Source organism: Pseudonaja textilis, chromosome 1 (genome assembly GCF_049901715.1).
Source record: "Pseudonaja textilis isolate UNSWEBS1 chromosome 1, rPseTex1.2, whole genome shotgun sequence".
NCBI classification, from domain to species: Eukaryota; Metazoa; Chordata; class Lepidosauria; order Squamata; family Elapidae; genus Pseudonaja; species Pseudonaja textilis.
In genome coordinates, this window is record NC_141990.1 from 155953053 (window position 1) to 155976192 (window position 23140).

The 23140-nt window shown below is 37.4% G+C and overlaps 2 protein-coding genes across 4 annotated transcripts in view; one reads left to right on the plus strand and one right to left on the minus strand.

Moving 5' to 3' along the window:
* Window positions 1–3553: 3553 nt before the first annotated feature.
* EFHC1 (EF-hand domain containing 1) lies at window positions 3554–20101 on the plus strand. 2 transcript variants are annotated; one of them, XM_087919349.1, is made up of 11 exons: window positions 3554–3822; window positions 5002–5223; window positions 6276–6563; window positions 7228–7377; window positions 8417–8609; window positions 9152–9372; window positions 10223–10363; window positions 11496–11709; window positions 12689–12836; window positions 13772–13985; window positions 16150–20101. In XM_087919349.1, exons 1-11 carry the CDS (start codon window positions 3760–3762, stop codon window positions 16219–16221), a joined length of 1926 nt encoding a protein of 641 aa, XP_087775475.1. In that variant the 5' UTR covers window positions 3554–3759; the 3' UTR covers window positions 16222–20101. The 2 variants fall into 2 exon arrangements, with proteins under 2 accessions (XP_087775475.1, XP_087775476.1); XM_087919350.1 differs by lacking the exon at window positions 3554–3822 and having other exon boundaries at window positions 5115–5249.
* The window catches only part of TRAM2 (translocation associated membrane protein 2), a 42874-nt gene continuing 37412 nt past the window's right edge, over window positions 17679–23140 (minus strand). For both annotated transcript variants that reach the window (XM_087919352.1, XM_026712916.2), the window contains exon 11: window positions 17679–22766. Coding sequence is in view for 1 of the 2 variants with exons in the window: in XM_026712916.2 (XP_026568701.1) it covers window positions 22693–22766 (74 nt within the window). In the remaining variant the exon portion in view is untranslated. The remainder of the gene's footprint in view (window positions 22767–23140) is intronic.

Here is a 23140-nt window from a genome sequence, read left to right on the forward strand (position 1 = left end):
TTGATGTTTTCAAAAAAGGATTTGACAACTATTTTTGCAAATTACTTGCCTTCAATGTTCTCGTATTTAGTCTCTGCACAAAAATCTTGATATACATTCTTCCAATATTTCTGGTTTTGCTATAAGGGTATCTCTTCACTGTGCTTCTGGATTTTCTGATTTGGTTTGTTGCTAGTCACATATGGATGCACAGGGTTTCAGATTTGAACATGCTGTAGTTTAGTTTACTTTGTCGCTGCACCTTGTACAACGAAATTAAATACCATCTTCAATGTACATTATGACTATGAAAATAAACACAAACACACATCCTTCACATTCTATACATTGAACTGAAAACCCCTGATATTGCATTAATATTGCACTATACAGTAGAATTTAATAGAGTTAGAGTTACTGCCCTGGGATAGAAGCTGTTTTCAGCCTATTTGTCCTTGTTTTTATTATCCTGTACGTCTGCCAGATGGTAATAGTTCAAAAAAAGGGTGCCCAGGATGAGATGGATCTTTGAGAATGTTTTGAACTTTCTTAAGGCAGCGGGAGCTATAAAGCTCTTCCAAAGCTCTTCCATTGCCCAATGATCTTCTGGGTAATGACATTAACCCTCTGGCATGCTGTCCTATCTGCCACTGTGCAATTGGCAAACCATACACAGGTGCAGTAAGTTAAGATACTTCCTATGGTGCAGCAGTTCATTCAGTTGTTTTCTGAGAAGTCGTAGGTAGTATAATCTTTGCTGGGCCTTTTTGACCAGTGCTGCAATGTGAGCACTCCAGGTTAGGTCCCCTTTTATGGTAACACCCCGAAACTTAAAGCTGGCCACTTGCTCCACTCCGTCTCCATTGATAAGCAAGGGCTGGATGTCAGATCTGTTCCTTCTATAGTCCACTATAAGCTCCTTAGACTTATTGGTGTTGAGGACCAAGTTATTGTCTCCACACCACGAAAGCAACCGGTCCATCTCCTCTCGGTAGGCAGACTCATCCCTCCCGGAGATAAGTCCCACCACTGTTGTATCATCTGCAAATTTAGCAATAGTATTACTAGTGTGGGTGGGAATGCAGTCATGCACATAAAGAGTATAGTGTAACAGACTCAACACGCAACTCTGTGGTGTACCAGTGCTAAAAAAGGCGGAAGAGGTATCTCAGCTTATAGTACCTTGATTTAATCAAGGGATTTATATTCAATAAAAATACGAATTTCACTCTCAAATTTCCAAAGTCTCTCCAGACATTACATCATTAAATATAAATTGATACAAGTGATACAAATTATATTATCTGAATAATTATGGAAATGACATAAATTGATATTACTGTAATGGCATGCTTTTAGATTCAGCAGACATTTAGGTTTACAAATACCTCCTTCCCCTCCCCCCCCAAATGATCCATTAATTCAAGTTTTACTATAGATAAATTATGGCATAAAAATTATACTATTCCAGCTGGAAAAGATTTCTGAAATGCGAAAGCAGGCTCAGATGCTACCCTGCCCATGTTCCAAAACACCCTGCAGACAAGAAATTAAGCAATGTGATTTTTCACAATTGCATCTGAAGAAAAAATGACATGATAGAATATTGGAAGTGAGAAGGAAAGTGCATGTATGTACAGGTGAAACTCAAAAAATTAGAATATCGTGCAAAAGTTCATTTATTTCAGTAATGCAACTTAAAAGGTGAAACTAATATATGAGATAGGCTCATTACATGCAAAGCAAGATAGTTCAAGCTGTGATTTGTCATAATTGAGATGATTATGGCTTACAGCTCATGGAAACCCCAAATCCACAATCTCAGAAAATTAGAATATTACATGCAATCAATAAAACAAGGATTGTACATAGAACAATACTGGACCTCTGAAAAGTATAAGCATGCATATGGACTCAGTACTTGGTTTGGGCCCCTTTTGCAACAATTACTGCCTCAGTGTGGCGTGGCATGGAAGCTATCAGCCTGTGGCACTGCTGAAGTGTTATGGAAGACCAGGATCCTTCAGCTCTTCTGCATTGTTCGGTCTCATGTCTCTCATCTTTCTCTTGGCAATGCCCCATAGATTCTCTATGGGGTTCAGGTCAGGCGAGTTTGCTGGCCAATCAAACACAGTAATCCCACAATCATTGAACTAGGTTTTGGTGCTTTTGGCAGTGTGGGCAGGTGCCAAGTCCTACTTGAAAATGAAGTCAGCATCCCCATAAAGCTCATCTGTGGAAGGAAGCATGAAGTGCTCCAAAATCTCCTGGTAGATGGCTGTTGACCCTGCACTTAATGAAGCACAGTGGACCAACACCAGCAGATGACATGGCTCCCCAAATCAACACAGACTGTGGAAACTTCACACTGGACTTCAAGCATCTTGCAGTGTGTGCCTCTCCATTCTTCTTCCAGACTCTGGGTTCTTGGTTTCCAAATCAGATGCAAAAGTTGCTCTCATCAGAAAAGAGGATAGGTCTGTTTTTCTTTAGCCCAGGTAAGATGCTTCTGATGTTGTTTGTTGTTCAGGAGCGGCTTGACAAGAGGAATATGACATTTGAAGCCCATGTCCAGGATCTATCTCTGTGTGGTGGCTCTTGATGCACTGACTCCAGCCTCAGTCCACTCCTTGTGAAAGTTCCCAACACTTTTGAATGGCCTTTTCCTGATAATCCTCTCCAGGCTGTGGTCATCCCTGTTGCTTGTGTACCTTTTTCTTCCACACTTTTCCCTTCCACATAACTTTCTATTAGTGTGCTTTGACACAGCATTTTGGGAACATCCAACTTCTTTTGCAATTACCTTTTGAGGCTTTCCTTCTTTATGGAGGGTGTCAATGATGGTTTTCTGCACAACTGTCAGGTCAGCAGTCTTTCCCATGATTGTGATTCCTACTGAACCAGACTGAGAGACCATTTAAAGGCTCAGGAACCCTTTGCAGGTGTTATGGCTTAATTAGCTGATTAGAGTGGGACACATTGAGCCTAGAAAATTGAACCTTTTCACAATATTCTAATTTTCTGAGATTGTGGATTTGGGGTTTTCATGAGCTGTAAACCATAATCATCTCAATTATGACACATCACGGTTTGCACTATCTTGCTTTGCATGTAATGAGCCTATCTCATATATTAGTTTCACCTTTTAAGTTGCATTACTGAAATAAATGAACTTTTGCACGATATTCTAATTTTTCGAGTTTCACCTGTAGTATTGCATACAGTGGACAACCAGGAAGGCTAATAGAAGCCTAAGAGAAATAAAATCTTCCTAATATATATTCACATTCTTACCGCCCTAAATACCCGATTTTTAAACCCATGCGCCCCCAAACTGCGTCCGAGGTAAACTTTGCTGCATTGTACTAGGTTTAATGTCTCGTGTCAATCTGCAAGGCTGCAATTGCCAAACCATAATAAAAGCAATTGTAATAAAACCGCACTTCAAGCCAGCCTGTTTATATTCAGACATTTCTTTCTCTCAGTCTAGCGCTTCTGAAAGACGATACGACTGGGGGAGGTGCGTGGGTTGGGTGTGCGTGAGATAATATAGCGATACAACGACTCGAGCCAAATTCAACCGCGGGCTGACGAAAACCTGCACCTGAACATACCAACCGAGCTGAGCGCCGCGGGCGCTAGTACGCGAGCGCACTCGGGCGCTCTTAGAAAAAAAACTAAAACCGAACTGTTGATGGTTACCGAGGAAACGGCGTTGCTTAGTTACCCGTGGTAGCGGATCCGTTCGTAGCCAAGGCCTTAGCTGCTCGATCGACCATCATGAGCCTTCAGCCGGTGCAAGGCTTGCCGCTTGTTCCGGGCTCGTCCTTTCGGGACCCGACGGTGAGGAAGATCTCCCTTTCTCTTTCCACGTCACATTTTCTCCGGAATAACTAGCTGGGTGGCCATTAGACACAGCGTCTCCCCTGAGTCTTGCGGACTTGGTCAGAGACTCCGATCGACGCGATCCTTCAAGAGTGAGATACTTCGTAAATAATCCCACCTTCCTGTCACTGAACTCTAGATCTTGAAAATGTAGCTTTACGGTCTCTAAAAGCGCTTTCAAGCCATTTTGTAGCCATCTGTATTTTAAAAAGTCGAATCTGGTAGCTCCAAGTGTGAAAGATTTCTTAACAAAAGTTACAGAAGGGAATAAAAATTTAAGAGAAAAACATCGAATAGCCTGCTTCCTTTTCAGCTCTTACTACTAAATATTAAAATGATTGAATGTTAGTGAATATTTTAATCAATATCACTTTAGATGTCATCTTATACAATCTCATACACCTCACCAATAAAGGAGAATATTTGTAGCTCAGGATTGAAATGAGGGGTCCTTGGTGCTCTCTGTGCTTGCTTGTTTTCTTGCAGATGTCTATGGAGATTCTCCGTCATCCAGGTCATGATTGTCTCAAAGGTGCTTTTTTTCCTTTTTTTTTTCTTTACAAGAGGCAACTGGAGTTTTTGGTTTTTCTTTGAAGATGCTTTGCTTCTCATCCAAGAAGGTTCTTCAACTCTATTTTCTTTTCTTGCAGACATTTCATTATGTTGGGACTGATGATGTTACCTAGTTTGGGTAGTGAAATATCTGTAAGAAAACAACCAATCTCATAAAACACCAAGGAGCCCTCATGCATCTCTTTAAAATTTACATCAATATATTAAATGTAGACTAGGAGTATTATTAAATAATATTATTAAAACATATTTTACTTAAATATTTCTTTTATTTTTATTTGTTTAAATGTAGTTAGTCCTCATTAATGTTTGAAACTGGGTGGTCCTGAAGAGTTTAAAACTGTCCTAGAGGTTGTGAACTATTATTATTAAAATATAATTACATAGTTTTTGAGAAAATAATTACCTTAGTGTATTTTTAAAATTGTTACTATATGGGAGGATCATAAATGAAATTTGGCTCCAAAGACAAATATATTTGAGACAAGGTAATTGAAAAATAAACATTATTTAAAATACATCAGTCTAGACAGCATTTGAATCTGTATTTTTGTTGTTCTGTAGAAAACTGCTTTTCATCGTTCCCAAACTCTAGATTTCAAGAATGGTTTTGCCTTTAAGAAACTTCCAACTGTGGGGATAGGTGGAAATCGGCTTCATGTAAACCAGTTGTCTCAAGCTGAACTTGATGAATTATCTAACAAGAGACCCACCTTAACTTATGGTGAACCTAAACAAGCCCCACCTTCAGATTTCATCCCAGCACACGTGGCTTTTGACAAAAAGGTATTTTCTCAAACATCTGCTTTCAGGTACAGGTATTTATTGCAAAATTAAAAAGAAAAATATTGCTATGTGTCTCTTGAATCACAAAGAATTATATTCTAAATATAAAACTTACTTACCGGTATTCTATTTTGGATAAGTGTTAAGTTTAGCTATTTATTTCTGATATCTATTTGTCAGCCCATGAAAGTAGTCCATATCAAGAAACAAACTTTTAAAAGACTGCTGGGCCTCTCTGATTTGCAGGTAATACTCATAACTTCTTGAAAGACTGTCAGAGTTCTTTCTTCCCTTTTTATAATATACAGAATTGAAAATGTCTTTCTCAGACTCACTTCTTTTTAATGCATTAATAGAAAATGACAATAAATATCTTGCTTTCCTTCACCATCATAATGCTATCAATAGTTTATTTACATATTTTAAGACATGTAGTGTAGAGCCAGGTTCAAGTACACCCTCTTCCTTGCAGCACATCTCTGGGCCAGTCATTCAGTTTAGCCTACTTCTTAGAGACAGAATGGATCAGCATATGAATGACCTCCAAGTTATACTTTGCAGGGGCGCGGGGCAGGGGGAATTGTAGGCAGCTTTCATTCTACAAAAATAAATGTCACAGTGCAGAATTTAATATAACCCTGTGGAAAGAGACTTCGGCTTCTATATTTAAAGTGACAATAAAGTTATTCTAAATCTAAGTCCAGCATAAACACTCTTGTAGAAAACTAAACCATTTTATGTTGGTTGTATTCTTGTCAGTAAAAAGTTACATATATTTATAGCTATATCTTCCACAATTGTACCATCATAGGATACAAAAGAAAATTTGCCATAGTAATAGTTTGCCATTGCTATTAGCTTGGTGCTAAATAGAAATTCCCTACCTTCCATGAAGACAGCCCAGCTTTTTGTAAACTTAATAGAATATGCAGTAATAGATTTCTATCACTTGATGATCTCACACAACAAAGTCAAGTGGGTTTCCTGTCATTTTTATATTAATATAATTTTCCTTATATAGGCTGGTTGTTTTTTATTTTTTATTTTGCTAGGTGCTCAAATTTGATGGATACTTTCAGGAAGATGTTCCTATGTCTACAGAAGAGCATTTCCGCATTCGTCAAGTGGGCATTTATTACTATTTGGAAGATGATAGCATGTCTGTCATGGAGCCCATTGTTGAAAACTCAGGGATTCCTCAGGGCAAGTTCATCAAAAGACAGCGCTTGCCCAAAAATGATCGCGGAGATCATTATCATTGGAAAGATCTGAATCGAGGAATTAATATTACTATCTATGGCAAGACTTTCCGGATAGTTGACTGTGATCGATTCACCCAGGTACTATAATCTTGCTAATCTACAACATTACAGTATTAAACTATTCCTATTGCAATACTAAATATGGGGATAAAATAGAGTTTTAATTCTACAGTAAAATATACAATTTGGAGACAGAAATTTCCACCATAAGTAGCATCATGTATATGTGATTTGTTTTTAGAATTATGAAACATATTTTTACCCATGCTACATTATCAGTTGAGTTCTCATAATGATTATCTTTTATTCTTGTGCACTTGTATAGTTCATAAATAGTTTTAGTTTTAAAAACAGTAGTTTTAGTAACATTTCATTTACATTTGATTGATATCTCTGTCTGTCTGATTCTGTCTGTCTGTCCCTTTCTCTAGCTCTTGATAATATCAGAGGTCTGTTTTGAGAATAAAAATAATGGGATCTCTCAAAAGGAGCTTAAATGTCAGTTCATTCATAGAGTAGCATTTTACTCAGTTTTACTAAGATTAATAAATAAAGCCATGGCAGATAATGCAGTGCAGTTTTTTGCAAGTTCTAAAGTTTCTTGCCTTATTTCCGTAACTTCGGAAGACATTTTTATATGCCCCCCACAGATTGCAGTTTCAAATGCAACTTTAAGGCAGTCTTGTTTATGATTTCTTACTGTGCTTATTTGAATATTAACAATGTGTTTACTGCTTTATAGACTTTTCTGGAAAGCCAAGGAATTGAACTGAACCCTCCAGAGCGAATGATTTTTGATCCTTATATAGAGCTACGTAAAATGCCTCCACGTATGTATGTCACCCCCTCAGATTTTGATCAACTTAAGCAGTTTTTGGCATTTGACAAAAAGGTGAGCTTTAAGTTTGTTTCATATTACACATAATTTACTTTTTTGTGTATTCAAAACAGTTTAAGCGCCCCCCCGAGGAAATAAATAAAATGACAGTATATGAAACTCTGAAAAAGTAGTAGTAGGTACAATTTTAAAACGTACTTAAAATGGAAGAAAATTAAATTATAGGGCCTATCTCTGCATATATTTAGAGTATGCAAGAGGATCTGCTAAGAAGCACAGTTGTGAAACTCTGAGAGCCTCTTTGTCATGATAGTAAAGCTATGTAATTGCTAAATGAGTTTTCTGCTTTTCACCCTTAAAAGATAGTAAAGCTATTTTTGTTGAGGTTTTCAAGTCATTTTACTTGTAGTAAAATTTTATAAATAGTAAAATTACAAATAGTTTTCATTTAACGGCAATTGGAACTGAAGTTTCTGTTGCTAAATGAGATCAAGTGCAATGTCACATGATTGTGCCATTTAGAAACAGGAATTTCAGGTCTCACTGATGCCATTATTAAGCAAATCACTGTAGGTTAAGCGAGGACATTACATGGTTGCCTTTTGTGACCTTCTGCTGACTTCCCCACTGACTTTACTTGTAAGAAGGCGGCAAAGGTCACAAACTGGGATGCTGCAGCGTAATTGCAAACCAGGTATCAAGCCTCCAGTTTATGATCACATAACTGTAGGGATGCAATGCTGTCCATAAGTATGAGGATTGGTCATACCTACCACTCATTCAGTGCTATCATAAAGTTTGAATTGTCACCGAACAAATGCTTGTTAAATGAGGATCATCTGTATTCATTTGTCTCCAAAATCATATGAACCTGCAGAGTTGATAGATTTAATCAATGGCTTGCTATTGTATGTTGCTTTTTGTTGAAGTTTCAATGTGACTGTCTTTCTTGTCTTAACTGTAATTGTACGGAAGATACAATTTTGTCCTCTTTATTAAGTTGTGATTCACTTTGAGTGTGAGACCCCATGCTTACAAGAGAAAAGTTTTTATTCTTCCATGATGAGAATGAACCCTTCACATTTATGTTCAGGTTCTTCGTTTTTATGCCATTTGGGATGACACTTGGAACATGTTTGGTGAAAGCCGGAGATTTATTATCCACTACTACTTGGCAGATGACACGGTGGAGGTGCGGGAAGTTCATGAACGAAATGATGGCAGAGATCCTTTCCCAGTCCTGATAAGACGCCAGCGCCTGCCCAAAATTTTTTTGGAGAAGAAAGGTACTAACTTTCTCTGGTTGACAATTCAGATATTTTCTAGGATGATAGCTATATAAATAAAAAGCTTACTGCCTTCAAGATCTTCATACAAATACTTTTAGATATAACATGAATCCATTAACATTTGCTACACAAAGAATACAACATAGGAATCAGCTGTAACAAGATAAGGAATGCATTTGTTTTCAGACAGGCTGATGTACTAAAATTAGTAAAACAAGAGTTCATTTATTCAGTCAGTCAATCAGAGGGATTATTGAAGTACTTATTTCTAATTATACTCTTTTATGAAGTATTGAAATGAACCCATGCTTGCCTTTTCTAAAGTTAATGCAGCTTTTTCAGATACTGGCTAAATGATATTTGGCAATATGTTCTCAGGTGCTATGAAAATTAGGCCCATGATAATAAATAAAACCAATTGTCTTAAAAATGTGACCAAGCCAAGGAAGGACTGCATTTTCCAGTGTCTGAATATGTGTCTTCATTTGGAATAAATAGCAGCAATGGAAATCTTACTAAACTGACTTTTTTTTTGCAAGACAACTTCCCAACCTGTGTGCTGGAGATTTCTGATCAGGAGGTCTTAGAATGGTTTACAGCTAAAGATTTTGCAGTTGGCAAACCCACTACTCTACTTGGACGCACTTTTTTCATCTATGATTGTGATGAGTTTACTCGACAATTCTATAAAGATAAATTTGGCATCACTGACTTCCAGGCAGTTGATGTAAAGAAGCCACTCCCAGAGGAAATCAAACAGGTAAAGGGGAAAAACAAAAAAGAAGCTGCAAAAGTGGCCAGTTTTTAATTAAAGGGCAAGGAAATGGAGGTCAGAACATGGAGGTCAGGACTGAGAAGAAGGACTGACAAGAAGTGGAAATGAGAGTTGCTAGAGAAATTCCAGAAAGCAAATCAGTCTTCATAGACATAAAGAACAGAAGTACTAGGAAGCATCATTTACACTGTCAAAGTATTATTGTTTATTAACTTGCCAATGGATACAAGTTTCAAAATGCACAGTAGAAGGATTAACTTCTTATGGTGACAAAGGCTGTTTTTCAAATGTTATTATTTAGAAGAATGTAGTGGAAGGAAAAACCAGGTAGCAAGTGTCAGATATCAACTCAGCTAGATTATATTTTCTTAAAATTATCCCTTCTCTTCTTTTCAAGTGAAGAATGATTTTTGTTATTTTTTTACCCTCTCCAAATGCAGTTCTTCCCGATGGAAGAGTGATTGGAGATGAACATTTCATTTGTTTCTGCCCTTTAATAAAACTTCCAGATTTATTAGAAATAACTCTACACTTAATTGTTTTGTCAGCAACTAGAGAGCTAAGATGAACACAAACATATTGATGCTATTGCCTAGGAAAAGAATCTCCTAATTATAAACGTAATGGTGTCTTTACCCATCCCGTTTCTGCTTTTACTTCACAACAGAGTACAGTAAGGTTTTTTTAAAAAATTTAAAACATAAATTTAAATGTATTTAAATTTACTTTTAAATATTTTTAAAAAAACTTTAAAACATGTCATTTTACAATATTGTGAGTGAAGTGTCCTGGTTCAATATTGTAATTTTTTTTTCTTGGCTTATTTTATTTACAGATAATTCCTCCCTACAATGGTTATGGTTTCCTTGAAGACTCTCTTCAAAACTGTTTCAGTTTGATTCCACAACCCCCTAGGAAAAATATTATTAAAATGCTAGAGAATGATCACAAAATTTTGCGCTATGCTGTTAGAATGGTGAGTTGTCATGATTTACAGTTTTTAGAGTGATAATTGAGTTGGGGAGTAGAAGTTTTTCTTTTAATTTTACCTCCAGAGGTAAAGGTCCAAGGAGTAAAATTTCAGTGTAACAAGAAGTATTCATATATATGAGTTTTTAATTTTAACTCTTGATGACTTTGGCAACCTGATGAAATTTCTGAAAGAAGGTCAATAATAATAATAATATAAACTCTAAACTTTGAAAAATAGAAGCAGATGTAAAAATATATCAGAATAGCCTTTCAATTCAAAGCACTATGGGTACATAGAATCTAATTAAAATTGAGAGTTTTCAAACTAGGGAGTAATGGGAAACACATATCTCTTGATGTATACAGTGGAATTTGCCTTGGCTGGTTGAGGATATCTATTGGGGCTCTACATTTAATTCTCAGCTTAACTAAAGCCCTTTTTGTTGCTTTCATTTCAGAGCATCCAATCATTTTATTACTGCAAGATTGTATTTCAAAAGGTTTACAGTAGTGAGAGCAACTTTCATGTGTATAAAACCAGAAACAAGATAAAAGATAGATGTCCCATCAAAGGAATAAGTTGCCATTAAATACTCAGGTCTGCCACATGATGTAGGAGCTTGATTAAATCATAAATTACACAGGATCCAGCTTTGTGATGCGTCTGTTAAACAGGTTAATGAAGTCTTAAGCTGCATTAATAGAATTATGAAGTCCAGAAAATTGCAGAACAAAATTTGTTTAAATATCGGGAGAAATTTCTTATGACTCAGAGCCATTTAACAGGAAAATAATTTCCCTTTAGGAAATGGTAGAATGGTAGGATCTCCTTCAATGGAGATATTTAAATAGAGGTTAAAGAGGCATCTTCATGGAGAGTGATGTAAATATAATTTGCTTTGAACAGAGATACTTGACTTCTGAGGTCATTACCTGATCTATGATTTGAACAATTTAAATAATAATCCAATTGGCTATTCAGCTGCTTTTTACACAATGGATAAATTCAGTATGACTGGGAATTCTGGGAATTTCAGTACCTTCAAGAAGATATCATGTTGGGAGTAGCCAAACATGAACAAACCCATTAAGCAGAACATATTTTGTAGCTTACATTTGACCTTTAATCTGTCCAGGAATCCACAAACCCTGATGACAGTAAGAGACATTTTGTCCTCTCCTATTGCCTCGCTACTGACATGATAAGCATATATGAACCACCTATGCGCAACTCGGGAATTATTGGTGGCAAATACCTAGGCAAAACCAGAATTGCAAAACCAGGATCTTGTACAGACAATCCTGTTTATTATGAACCTGCTGACTTAACCATAGGCGCTATGATAGAAGGTAAGTAAAAAGATGGAGTGTAAATATTTTAAAAGCAAGTATTTCGGCACATACTCATTCTTCATTCTATATTTTTTGCACAAGAAATAATGTTTTTTCTCTGTTAGAATTACTCAAAAGAATATAGCATGGAGAATTATTTAATTTGCAGCTAAAATTAGCTAGACAAATTTTCTCCAATTCCCCTTTGCTTTCATTAGGCACTGTTGAACTAATTGAGCCATAAAGTGACATATCTCTTCAGGTTAGTTACAACCTGGATTTTTGGAGAGCGATCTGACTTTGATATCAGATCCCTTGGAACAATAAGATGCCAATTTACTGACAAATAAACAAAGCACTAAGAAATGGCAGAGGTAAAACATATTGCTAGTCCTCTTATAGCTTATTGGTATAGCCTTATACATTTTCCTTAGATCAGAATAGAAATCAAAATATTGATAGAAAGTAACTGCAGTCGTGAGGTTCTTGTCCTGTTTGGGCAGGTATGGCTAGCTTGTTTCACATTTTCCTTTAACCGCTTTGCAAAACAAAAAATAGATTGTTGAACTATTTTTTTTTAGTTAAAACCTTTTACTTCTTGGACTGTAGGCTTGTTCTTCTAAGAAAATAGCCAGTCATCAATGGCAAGGGTACTTCCTACTTCCATACTACCTTTTCCATTTATAGAGCTTCACGGATTCCATCAATGCAATTCAGTGACATATTGTTACTTTTCAGATATCTATTTTTGATATTTCCCCTGCGTCACTGAAAAGGTTTTGCTATTGCTAGGCTTAGAGCACTTACTGGGTGCTTTTAAAAATCCCAAAATATTCAGCTTTGTCCCTTCACCAATGTTGCCACATCACCACCGGTGTTGTTGAGAATTTAAAAGGCTGAAAAAATGTTCACCATCCCCAACTCTGAAAAAGTTGCACAAGTTTAATCTATATTTCTGGTACCAGAAGACGGTCATGATGATGTCTCTTTCATGCAGTGTTTGGCCACAGGTTCATTATTGTGGATGCAGATCACTATGTGTTGAATTATATGGAAAGCAATTTGGAAAGCTTCCCAGCATCTGTCGTACAATCTATGAGAAATCATTTTGCACCCCGTATGGCAGCAATAGAGGAACTAAAGAGGTGAGCACTTGAAGAAAATATCCATAGAAAACGTTCCATACCTAATATTAGTTATGCTGATTCTGCAGCTGTTGGTCTGAGGATGATGGAAGATATTCCCTTTACATGATCAGAGAGAATAAATCAATAGCTCTTATCACTTTACCTTCAAATATCACAAGTAGTCGCAGCTTTCATAAAGAGGAGCTTACACTACAGACCCATTTCCAGTTACCAGAGAATAGTATCAGGAAAGGGCACTTGCTTTCATCCTCCACCAAAGATGCACATGGTTGGCTATTGTGAGTTAAATAATGATGGACATGATCAACTATTCACATTTTCTTTCAAGTTCCTAGGTGAGTTAACTATCCTTGTAGATGATGTTCAATCAGATTGAATAAATCTGAAATAATCAGTATTGAAATGTTTTATTCATGTGACTACTACTTGCATGGAGTGTGAAATAACAGTGTTAATAGCTAGGAAAAAAAAATTGAATTTTAATTTAAAAAAGATACAGAGGAAAAGAATGGTGACTTACCTGGCAGAGTAAGATCAGGACCTGTTGTTTAGAATCAGATAAATCAGCAACAGTTATGTTTAAATGGTTTATGATTTGTTTTCAGCCACCTAATTAGTAGGCTGATTAAAAATTTAGTAGAATGGTCAGAGTGCATTGGGGGTATTCATTGTCAGTGTAAAATGTGCCTGCATTACTGTGACATAGAATTAAATCTTAAGAATGACTTTTCTTTTGAACGGCAGATGATAAATTTTGTCCATTTAGTTGCAAGTCCTAATATTTCCACAGGTCTCCAATGCTATCCATATAGAATGTACCTAACCATAGTTACATTAAAAATGCAGGTGATTCATCATAATTTTAGGCAGCCTTTCAAGATGCTTGAGTCTTGAGGACCTTGTATGTAAAAAAAGTTCTTTTCTCCCTCTAGGTTAGCTTCCAATGAGCCTGACCCGCAGGAACTAGCTGCAGTACTGGAGCAGATTCAGGAACACATGAAGCGGCATAATTATCTGCCGGACAGCAGTATGCAGGAAGCTTTCCTTCAACAAGATAAAGATGGCTCAGGGCTTCTGAACAAAACAGAGTTCTTTGCCCTTTGTGATCATTTTAAAATACCAACTGATGACCCAGTTTTCCAAAAGGTAAAAAATATGAGCTGGTAATCTGTTCTATCTGTAAGCCAAGGCTGATCAACAGTGAGAGTAATGATAGAAATGTTCAAAAGGAAAAATAGCTGTATTTAGGCTTTTAAATTTGGAAATACAGGTAATGGGGTATTAATAGTATATGGAGACACTAGTGTATCTTTTCCTTCCATCATTCTACCAATATGACACAGAGACTGGGATGAATCTAAAATCATTGTGGCTATACACTTGCGTTCATTTCTTTATGATGTTCATCCTCGTTTTCAAAGAGGGCCTTGACATCTAACGAGTTACAGCTGTCCACAGTGTTTCCGCAGGTGGCTGTTAAGGCCTATACGAGCATAGAATGTTCTGCCACAATGTCAGGCAGAAATGTGTGGGCCACCATTATTGCAGCATTTGCAGCTCTGGGTTTGTGGAGTGCTCACTTCTCTTGTGCTATGGTTATCCTTCTGTCTTCAAATGTCTGGCAGCCTTGGTGGATCAACATGCGCCATGTTGATCGATCTTGTGCCAGGGTTTCCCAGGAGGTGGTGTCAATATCTAGGGACTTGAGAGAGGCTTTCAGTGAGCCTTTGTATCACTTCCTTTGTCCCCAGTGTGATTGCTTTCCTTAAGACAGCTCACCATAGAGTAGCTGTTTGGTGATGCGGTACTTGCAACATGGCCTGCCCAGCATGTCTGAGCTTTGATCAACAGGGTGTGAACTGATGGCAGGCCTGCTCTGGAGAGGACTTCTGTGTCTGGCACCTTGTCTGCCACTGGATCCTCAGAAGTCTGCGGAGGCAAGTCATGTGGAAGTGGTTCAATTGCCTAGCATGCCTCCTATATACAGTCCAAGCCTCACTGGCATACATCAGGGTAGTAGTTAGCACTACTGCTCGGAAGACTTTGAGCTTTGTAGCAAGGCTTATTCCATGGCAGCCCCACATGTTGGTCAATAGTCTGCCAAATGCAGAGCTTGCCTTGGCAATTCTGCAGTTAACCTCGATGTCAATTGTCATTGCATACACAGAGGCTGCAAGAAACGCATGAGCTGCAGCCACCTTTGGAAGCCAAAGCCTGGCCCAGCAATGTGATGCAAAGCCCCAGCAGTCCCAAGGAGCCCCAGCCACCCCAGCTTAAGTGACCCTGTATTCAGAAGCCCCTGGTGCCGCAGCTGAACTTTGCCGTCTTCCTGCTACTGCTGCTGCTGAGCCACGCCTGGCCACTTGAGACCTTCTTGCTCAGGTCTCACAAGGATACTGAAACTTGTGACATTGGGAAAAAGTCACATGTGGCCATCAGCAACAACCTCGCAAAGGCCAGGCACACTAAGTCAGCAGTGAGAGCAATATGGTAAAGTTCAGCTAAGGTGGTGAAGCCCACAGCGGCAAGGGCTGTGGAGTACAGGGAGCCAAAAGGGCAGAAATGGGGAAGATAGGTGGGTGGCAGATGTTAGAGTGTCCCTGCAGTTGTGTGGGTGGACTGCTAAACACCTGAATTTTGATCATGGATCAAAGGGGGCCCTGCAACAGCCATAACTTCAGAGACTGGATATAAGTACTATTTGTTCAGCACAGCTGTAACTTCAGTCATTGAATAAATCATCATAACTCAAGGACAGTCTGTATTTAACTTAATTTTTCATGTTCATTACAAATCATTTTGTTATTCTTTTTCATTTCAGTTTAAAAGAACATTAATTATCCCTGATTTTTTTCCCTACTTTAATCAGTATTGTTACTTAGATATCAGATTTTATTTGAATAGCAGGCACTTTCTTTGGATTTTGAAATAAGTAATGGATTGGAAAATAAAATTGAAATGTGAGGAGAAAAAATGATAAAAAAGTTATCTGGGTAAAAGTATTATTTCAGTTAATGGAAGGCAGCCAATTGTTTCCTTCTTCCAATAGCATATTATGTCTGCGTTTTCACATACCCCAAGAATCCAGCAATTTAAAAAAAAGTATTACAAAAGGAAACAACCTGTCTTTGTTTTGTTCTACTCTGAAGATTAGAAACAAAAATCTTACTACTGCATATTTATTGTACATGCTCTTAGAGTCTTAAAATCTTACTACTGCATATTTATTGTACATGCTCTTAGAGGACATGTGGCAATTTAAAAACATAGCATTTGCAACTTTTCATTGGATTCTCTCTCTTTTTTACAGCTTATTAAAATGTGTTCTCATGGAGAAAATCAAATAAGATACCCTGACTTCCTCAAAGCTTTCCAGTATTGATCAAAACTAGCAGTTACCAGCTGTACAAGATCAATTTCGATTAAAAACACTAATTATTGAAAGCTGTTCTGGTATTCCTTCTTTTTTCTACCATATACTCGTGTTATCATTTTCCAGGTTACTTGAAAAAAACAAGTCTTTCACAGCTCTGATCCTTCTAAGAGTGAGGGTGGTTATCTCAATGCATATAATTATGGGTAGTTCTTATTTTATTGCTTAGGGAGCAAATGACACTTGTGGGATTCTGTAACTATACTTTAAAAGACCTTTAGCAATATTTTAATTAGTTATGAACAATATGCCTATCTCTCACAGTATATCCCAGCTGATTCAGTCTGGCATGCTCTGACTGAACATGCTCTGGGTTCCATCTTTCAGTCCCTGGAAGTGTGCCTTTTCTGTAGCAGTGCCTGTGCTCTGGGATGTGGTTCTCCCGAGATCTAATGGGTCCAAATGTGTGGCTTTTCACTGAGGCCTTCAGTGAGTGCAATTGACACCCCTTTTCTTTGCTTTCATCCAAAATTGGGTTGTTACTTGTTTTAAAATGTTTTGAACAATTTGTAAACCATCCAGAGTTGCTGGGAGTCAGGTGGCATGTAAATGTATTTTATTATTATAACAAATGCACAGAAAAGTGAAATACCTTAGCCGTTCATCTTATGTGAAGTTGAAAACATGTTGTCAGCCCTGGATCCATCTTGATTCAGATGTAGGGCTGCCACAGTGGGGGATGGACACGCTGTGGGAATGGAAGAATAGTGAAAAGAGAAGATAGCCACAACAACATTCTTTTGGCAGAGCTCAAGGCTGAGTCGCTGGAGCTTAGAAGGGAGTGACTGGACTTGGCGGGAGTTCAGAACTGAGGTGGATTGAAGAGTGTAACTTGAGGGCCATCAGTAGGGGCAGGATGTGAGTTTTAGTGTGTGTGTGTGGAAATACGGGAATTCAGATTTGGGTTTCCCCCCAGATGTGCCAATATGACTTCTCTAATAAATTCTTACTTGGATGGACTTTGTCTCTGAGTGCTGAATTCGGGATGGAGGGTTGGAACGCTCACATCTGTATTACAAGAACCTCAGGATTCAGAACTTTCCAGTCTCTAAAGTGGGAGGGGTAGACATTTAATGGCAGTCTGTTGTTAATATGATTTCCTTCCTGTTGCCTGAAGCAAGTACATTAATTTAAGAAAGGATAAAACTTACTTAGGTATACATATAAGAACCAAGCAAGTTTTATTTTATATGTTTCAACAGAGCCACTACACTTACTCTGTCCAAGATTTTCTTCTTTGGGACTTCTTACAATCTCAACATATTCCACACGAGTTTCAAACATATTCAAATACCCTGATATCACTCAGCCAGGCAAGCAGGAAGCCTGCAGCAATGAATACCAAGCTGGTTATGCTTTCATAGTTCATGGTGAAGAATAAATTAGTAGTGAATGAACAATGGTACTTTTCATCATTCTATGCCTTTTTTATTTCAGAAAAATAGTTGTATCACAGATTGCTTTCATAAATGCTCTTTAACAATAACAAAAAAATCATAAACAAATTGGATTTTCCAATGGTGGGAATAAATGTTGAGAAAAAAAATCCCCCAAAATTGTCCCTTCCCTTCCTGCAAACCAGGAGGCAACAAGATTAAATTTAAATATGCAAGATTAGGCTTAGATTTGGTCCATAATTAGAATTACTAACGGGGAAAAACCCAGCCAAGTATACTTCTAATATAACATTTTCTGCTCTGTACTGTCATTTGTAGAACAATTATAATACTTAATTTCTGAAGAAGGTCAGCAAAACAAAGCCCTTAGAAACAACCCTGATGTAGCTGTGGTTTCAGGATAATAAAGATTTTTTCTTCTGGAAGACACAAAAGAATGTATAGAGGTAAACGGTTTTCCACTTAATAGTATCAGAAACAGAACAAAATGTTAATTTCAACCAAACTGACAGCAAATTATCTGCAACCTTCACAATGCATTTTACATAACATGTACAATTTATTTAAAAAAACAAAGTCTAAAAAATATAAAAATTGTATGGGTAGGACATTTAACTATTTTGCTAGCTGCTTTATCCCAAGGATACTTCAAAGAAAAGCAAACCATATGCTATTTCCAAAATCACAAAGATTTACTGCTTACTGAGCTTTGGAACACTTAGACCGATCTCAATATTATGCTACATATCTGTTGATCCATCTAGGCCAGGGACAGGCAAATTCGTGCCCATTGCAACTTCTTGAACCCCATCATGCTCTCCGTTCTAACTTTTTAAAAACAGTTTCAATCTTAAAAAAGTAACATTGGGAAGGTGGCATACTTTAAAGTAAAGCACCAGCCTCTAACATTATTTGCAACCCTGAGGTCCCATTGGGGTAACAAATAATGTCTTGGGGCTAGTACACTATTTGGTAAATGGGTATTTTGTGACTGACCATATCTAACCTGACGCTCATTCTGCAAGCATACGTTCTCAAAATTTCAAACATACTTTGACCCAAAACATTTGCTTACCCTTGACCTAGAATAAGAAAGAAAGGAAAGGCACTATGAGGTTCTCTGCACTTAATCCTGTGTTATAGGAAGAACAAGTCCCAGAGTTAATGATGTTGCTCCCAACCCAAACAAATATAATTACAGTATGGAGAACTATTTTTTCCATTTCTTTCCCTCAAGATAAGATCACTCACAACAGATCTTAAATCGATACAACCTTTTTTAATTGAGTAGTGGGAGAAACAGAGTATAGAGGAACCAAGTAAGTTAAGATTCAAGCTGTTATTATTTAACTTAGAGCGAGACTAGGCTTACTCATACAAAGGCACCCTTAGGTTAAAATCCCATTTGTGTTGGTGGGTGCTCTCTCTTTAAATCCACACACAATATCTACCGAGACAGCAATCTGAAGCAGACCATTAGTGCTGGAGAAGAAAGGTAACTCCCCTTAAGTTATTTTCACTTTTACTGTAACACCAACATCTTTTATTTTGAGAATGAAAGCACCCAAAAGTAGAAGGTAATTCTCCATAAAAAGTGGCACAAACTGGTGATGCCTTATGTATGCGTAACTTCTGCTTAGAAGTGCAGTTTCAATGACGGCATAGTGTTTTTAAAGGCCCCATTCCTAAATAATTAAAAAACTAAGCATAACATCTAATTCTAGCAACAGATGCTAGGAAAGACGTTCAAAAAGTTTTAGAAATACAATGACACATCCAAAATTAAAACCAAGAGCATCTAGTCTGCTATGGAAATGTTTGTGATATTATGGATTGTTCCGTATTAACAAAAGAGATTTTTGCAGCTAGAATAATTCCAACAATTACACTCATCAAGTAACTACTTATGGTCAAAAAGGCATAGAAACTGAAGCAAAGCATCCAGCAAAAGCTGCCCCCTTTTTGAATAGCTAAACTAGTGCATACAGTATAAATGAACTACAACAATACATATACAAAGAAAAACCAATATGAAAGATAAAAAGGTTGGAAAGGCTAAGTGATAGTAAGGCACTTGTACAAAATTGTACTACAATTGAAAACCTGGTGCTGGATGAAAGGAGTTGGGATTAACTGGGTCAGGGTAAGGCCTATTTGGAGGCTTCTCTGAAGCTTTCTAGAACCAGCTCTTTGCAAAACCTAAAGTCTTTTGACTGAGCTTGGTGCAAAGTCAGAAAGCTCCATTTAACTAAGATTAGAATTAACAACAAGCATAAGGAATTCCAAGTTAGAATACCAATGTAAAGAATTGGTGTAAAAGAAAGCCTACAAATTGCACATATATTGCGTGGCCCTCAAAGCACTCCCCAAAAGATGCAAGTAAAATATTTGGCTAGATTTTTTTTTTTTTTGCATTTTGGTAGCTCTGGGGAGAGTTCCAGAGACTCAAAACATTTAAAAATCAGGGCAATTTTATTACACCCACTGTGCAAGATGATCATCAACATGCCAGAAAGGGCCAAGAGTGGTTCTTCTGGTGGTAGAAGCTATACCTATCTGCTTTGCAATAGTGATGGGCTTTCTGTTAGGTGCAAGCAATATAGCTATCACATTCACATATGCGTATAGGTTGGCCCACCATATCTGACTACTTAGCACCATCACTGACCCAGTTTACTCCTTCACTCCTGTTTAAAAATGATACAGATGAGGTATATTTAGAACCCAATAAGAGCTAAGGAGTGACAGGCACAATATGGTATAGTTGATTTCAGCTCAGAAGGGCTCTCTGATCTGAACATTTCAAGATTTTGGTGGGAAGAAAAAAAAACAGCTCTCTGTACAGTCTCAAGTAGTGCCAAGCAGCATTAAAGTCCATTGCAAGAGAAGGAAAAAACAAGACATATCATTCTTCAGAGATACAAATATTGTAAGCAGTTTATAGAGTCTTCTTCACCTCTTAAACTCCCCCCAAATTTTACAGCTAATCTATATCCTTGACTCATGAAACTTATCACTACTCACTAATCGTGCACTGCTGTCTGCTAAGACTGCAGCAATCCCTCTTAACAGTTGATCTAAATGCAAACCAGACATGATCTGGCAGGATGAAACTCATGGCTATTGTATTTGGTTTGGCAGGTCTTCACTTACTCAGACCTACTTTAGACACAATAAAAGCATTCACAAAAAGGAGCAGTTGGGTCAAATCCTGGGACACCCAACTACTATGTACATATTCTATTGATTTCATTCAATCTATTAATGAAATAGATATTTCTATTCCAAATTATGGCAAAAGAGAATAGAAATCAAAACGTTTCTTTTTGTATTATCTGAAAAGCAGTACAACACTGTAAGATGATCCAGTTACACTACGACTTAAAACAAGACATAGTCATAAAGCAATTCTGCTGAATAAAGTATGCTTAAGCATACACAAAGGAGAACAGAAGACACTTTTCATTAAAACATTAAAGATGTACAAAGTAACTCTAAAAATTTTGTGTGAACAACCCCAATATTTTTGTAGGTGCCAAATCAACTTAACTAAAAGAAATGTAGGAATGGGTGGCTTCCGAGGTAGATTTTTCACTTTTTAATATCATCCACCAGCTTTACAAATTGTGCTCTCCCCTTTTGGAGACATTATTCCTTCTGTCCCCTCCCCTATCTTTCATAATTGAACCTGCTAAGGAACTGGGAACTAAATTGCCTTCAATCTGAATAAAAACAATCTCCATAGTTTTAGAAATAAGAACACCAGGGCAGGCATGAATTCAGAACCTATTAGATGTAACTTAGAAAAAGAGGTGCTTGGGAAAACAAATGGCAGGTTGCAATTCTATACCACAGTGAAATGGAGTTAACCTCTCTGAATTTGCTGCAATTTACTTCTGAGAAAATATGCATAGGAGTACATTTCAAAGACCAAATATTACTATTCTATTGTGTTAAACATGAATGACTCAAACAACAAGGCTATACTAGCACTTCCTGAAGAAGGTTAACAGATAAAATCTTCAACATGAAAGACATTATCCTCTTGTGAACAAATCACAGTCTTCTCTTCTTCACTAGTAAAAATGCCCTGAGCTCCTGTTTAAATGAATGGAGATGCTTTCCCCTTCCCTCAAGATGCTAAAGGTTGAGACGTCCTAGGCCAATGAAGATGAAAATCATACTTCACACATACTAAACTGACAGGACAAGTACATTCTCCTGTTTTAGGAAAATTCAATTGTTTCTAAGAAAACATGAATTCTTTTTTAGGACCAGAAAAGAAAGATAAGAAAGAGGACCATATCTGTTCCAGTCTTCAGAAGGTAGCTAAAGCTACAAATGAAACTTTAACTTTGAAAACTGAGCATGATAAATCACAAACAGATAAAAAGTAACGATCTGTATCTTACCATCATGTTTTGAAAACCGGACAAATCCTAACCATTTTACAAAGCTTACTGACTGTGTAACATAATTACGTGATTCAGATTAGAGGATGCTCTTTGAACAGGACTGAAACTGCATTTCTTTCCAAACCTATCCTTGCAAGAGTGCATTTTCTAAAGAAACAAGAATTTACAGTCCCCCACATCTATTTCTAGAACCAAATTCCATCATGAGCTGAAGCTGTAATCTCCCCAAGTCAAAAAAACAGATGTAAGGAAGTGAAGGAGAAAAAAAGGTATGTTGGGAATAGGGTTCTTTAAAAACTCACATTTCTGGGGGCATGAAAACAAGCAAAACTTTTAGAATTGCACAATAACAGGACAAGGAAAAGCTTTTGGCGTTCTTAAGCCTCTCTGTCAAGGATGAAGGCCTTTTGGTTATTGCAAAGAGAGACAGAGACAGAAGGACATAGGGATGGGGGAAGAGAGAGAGAGCTTGGTTCACTCTGTGGGCACATCACTTGAGGTGGAGCATTGTGAGGACAGAAGAGAGGAAAGTGCTTCTTATTTCCAAAGTCCTCATTCTTGCACCTCTGTCTCCTCCTCAAACATCCCATGTCGGCCGTGCTTTGGCTCTACGGAGACTTGAGTTTCTTGTTCCGTGGTGAGGTACCATTTTCTGCCTTTACTACTCCATTTTCATGGTAACCTGTAATGGAGAGTGGGGAAGGGGAATAATAATGAGAAATTTGTTTTAACAGATTGGTTTCTCTATCATGTTTCTTGAAAGAGAGAAAGTGGTAGCTGATAAGAAGCTTCCAGTTAGGTCATGGAGACACAGTCTTCTTTAGAAATCATGTCACCTCATTGCCCACTGCAGATTTCCCCAACCTTGTGTTCCCCAGATGTGTAGGACTGAATTCCCTAGAATCTTCAACTGGTAGAGCTACTGAGTGAAATCCCAGTGAAAAAGGCTTCCTTGCATAACCCATAACACAATAGAGTAGACAGAAGAAGCATCACAGGAAGTATTTCTAGCATAGCAGGGGCATTGATGCCACTGCTGAACCAAAAAGCTTGAGC

Bases quoted from the DNA above. Each gene is read 5' to 3' on its own strand.
- EFHC1 (XM_087919349.1), top strand. From the start codon at position 3,760: ATGAGCCTTCAGCCGGTGCAAGGCTTGCCGCTTGTTCCGGGCTCGTCC. The intron at 7,378-8,416 runs GTGAGCTTTAAG...ATTTATGTTCAG, and splicing joins TTTTGGCATTTGACAAAAAG to GTTCTTCGTTTTTATGCCAT. The intron at 12,837-13,771 runs GTGAGCACTTGA...TTCTCCCTCTAG, and splicing joins GCAATAGAGGAACTAAAGAG to GTTAGCTTCCAATGAGCCTG.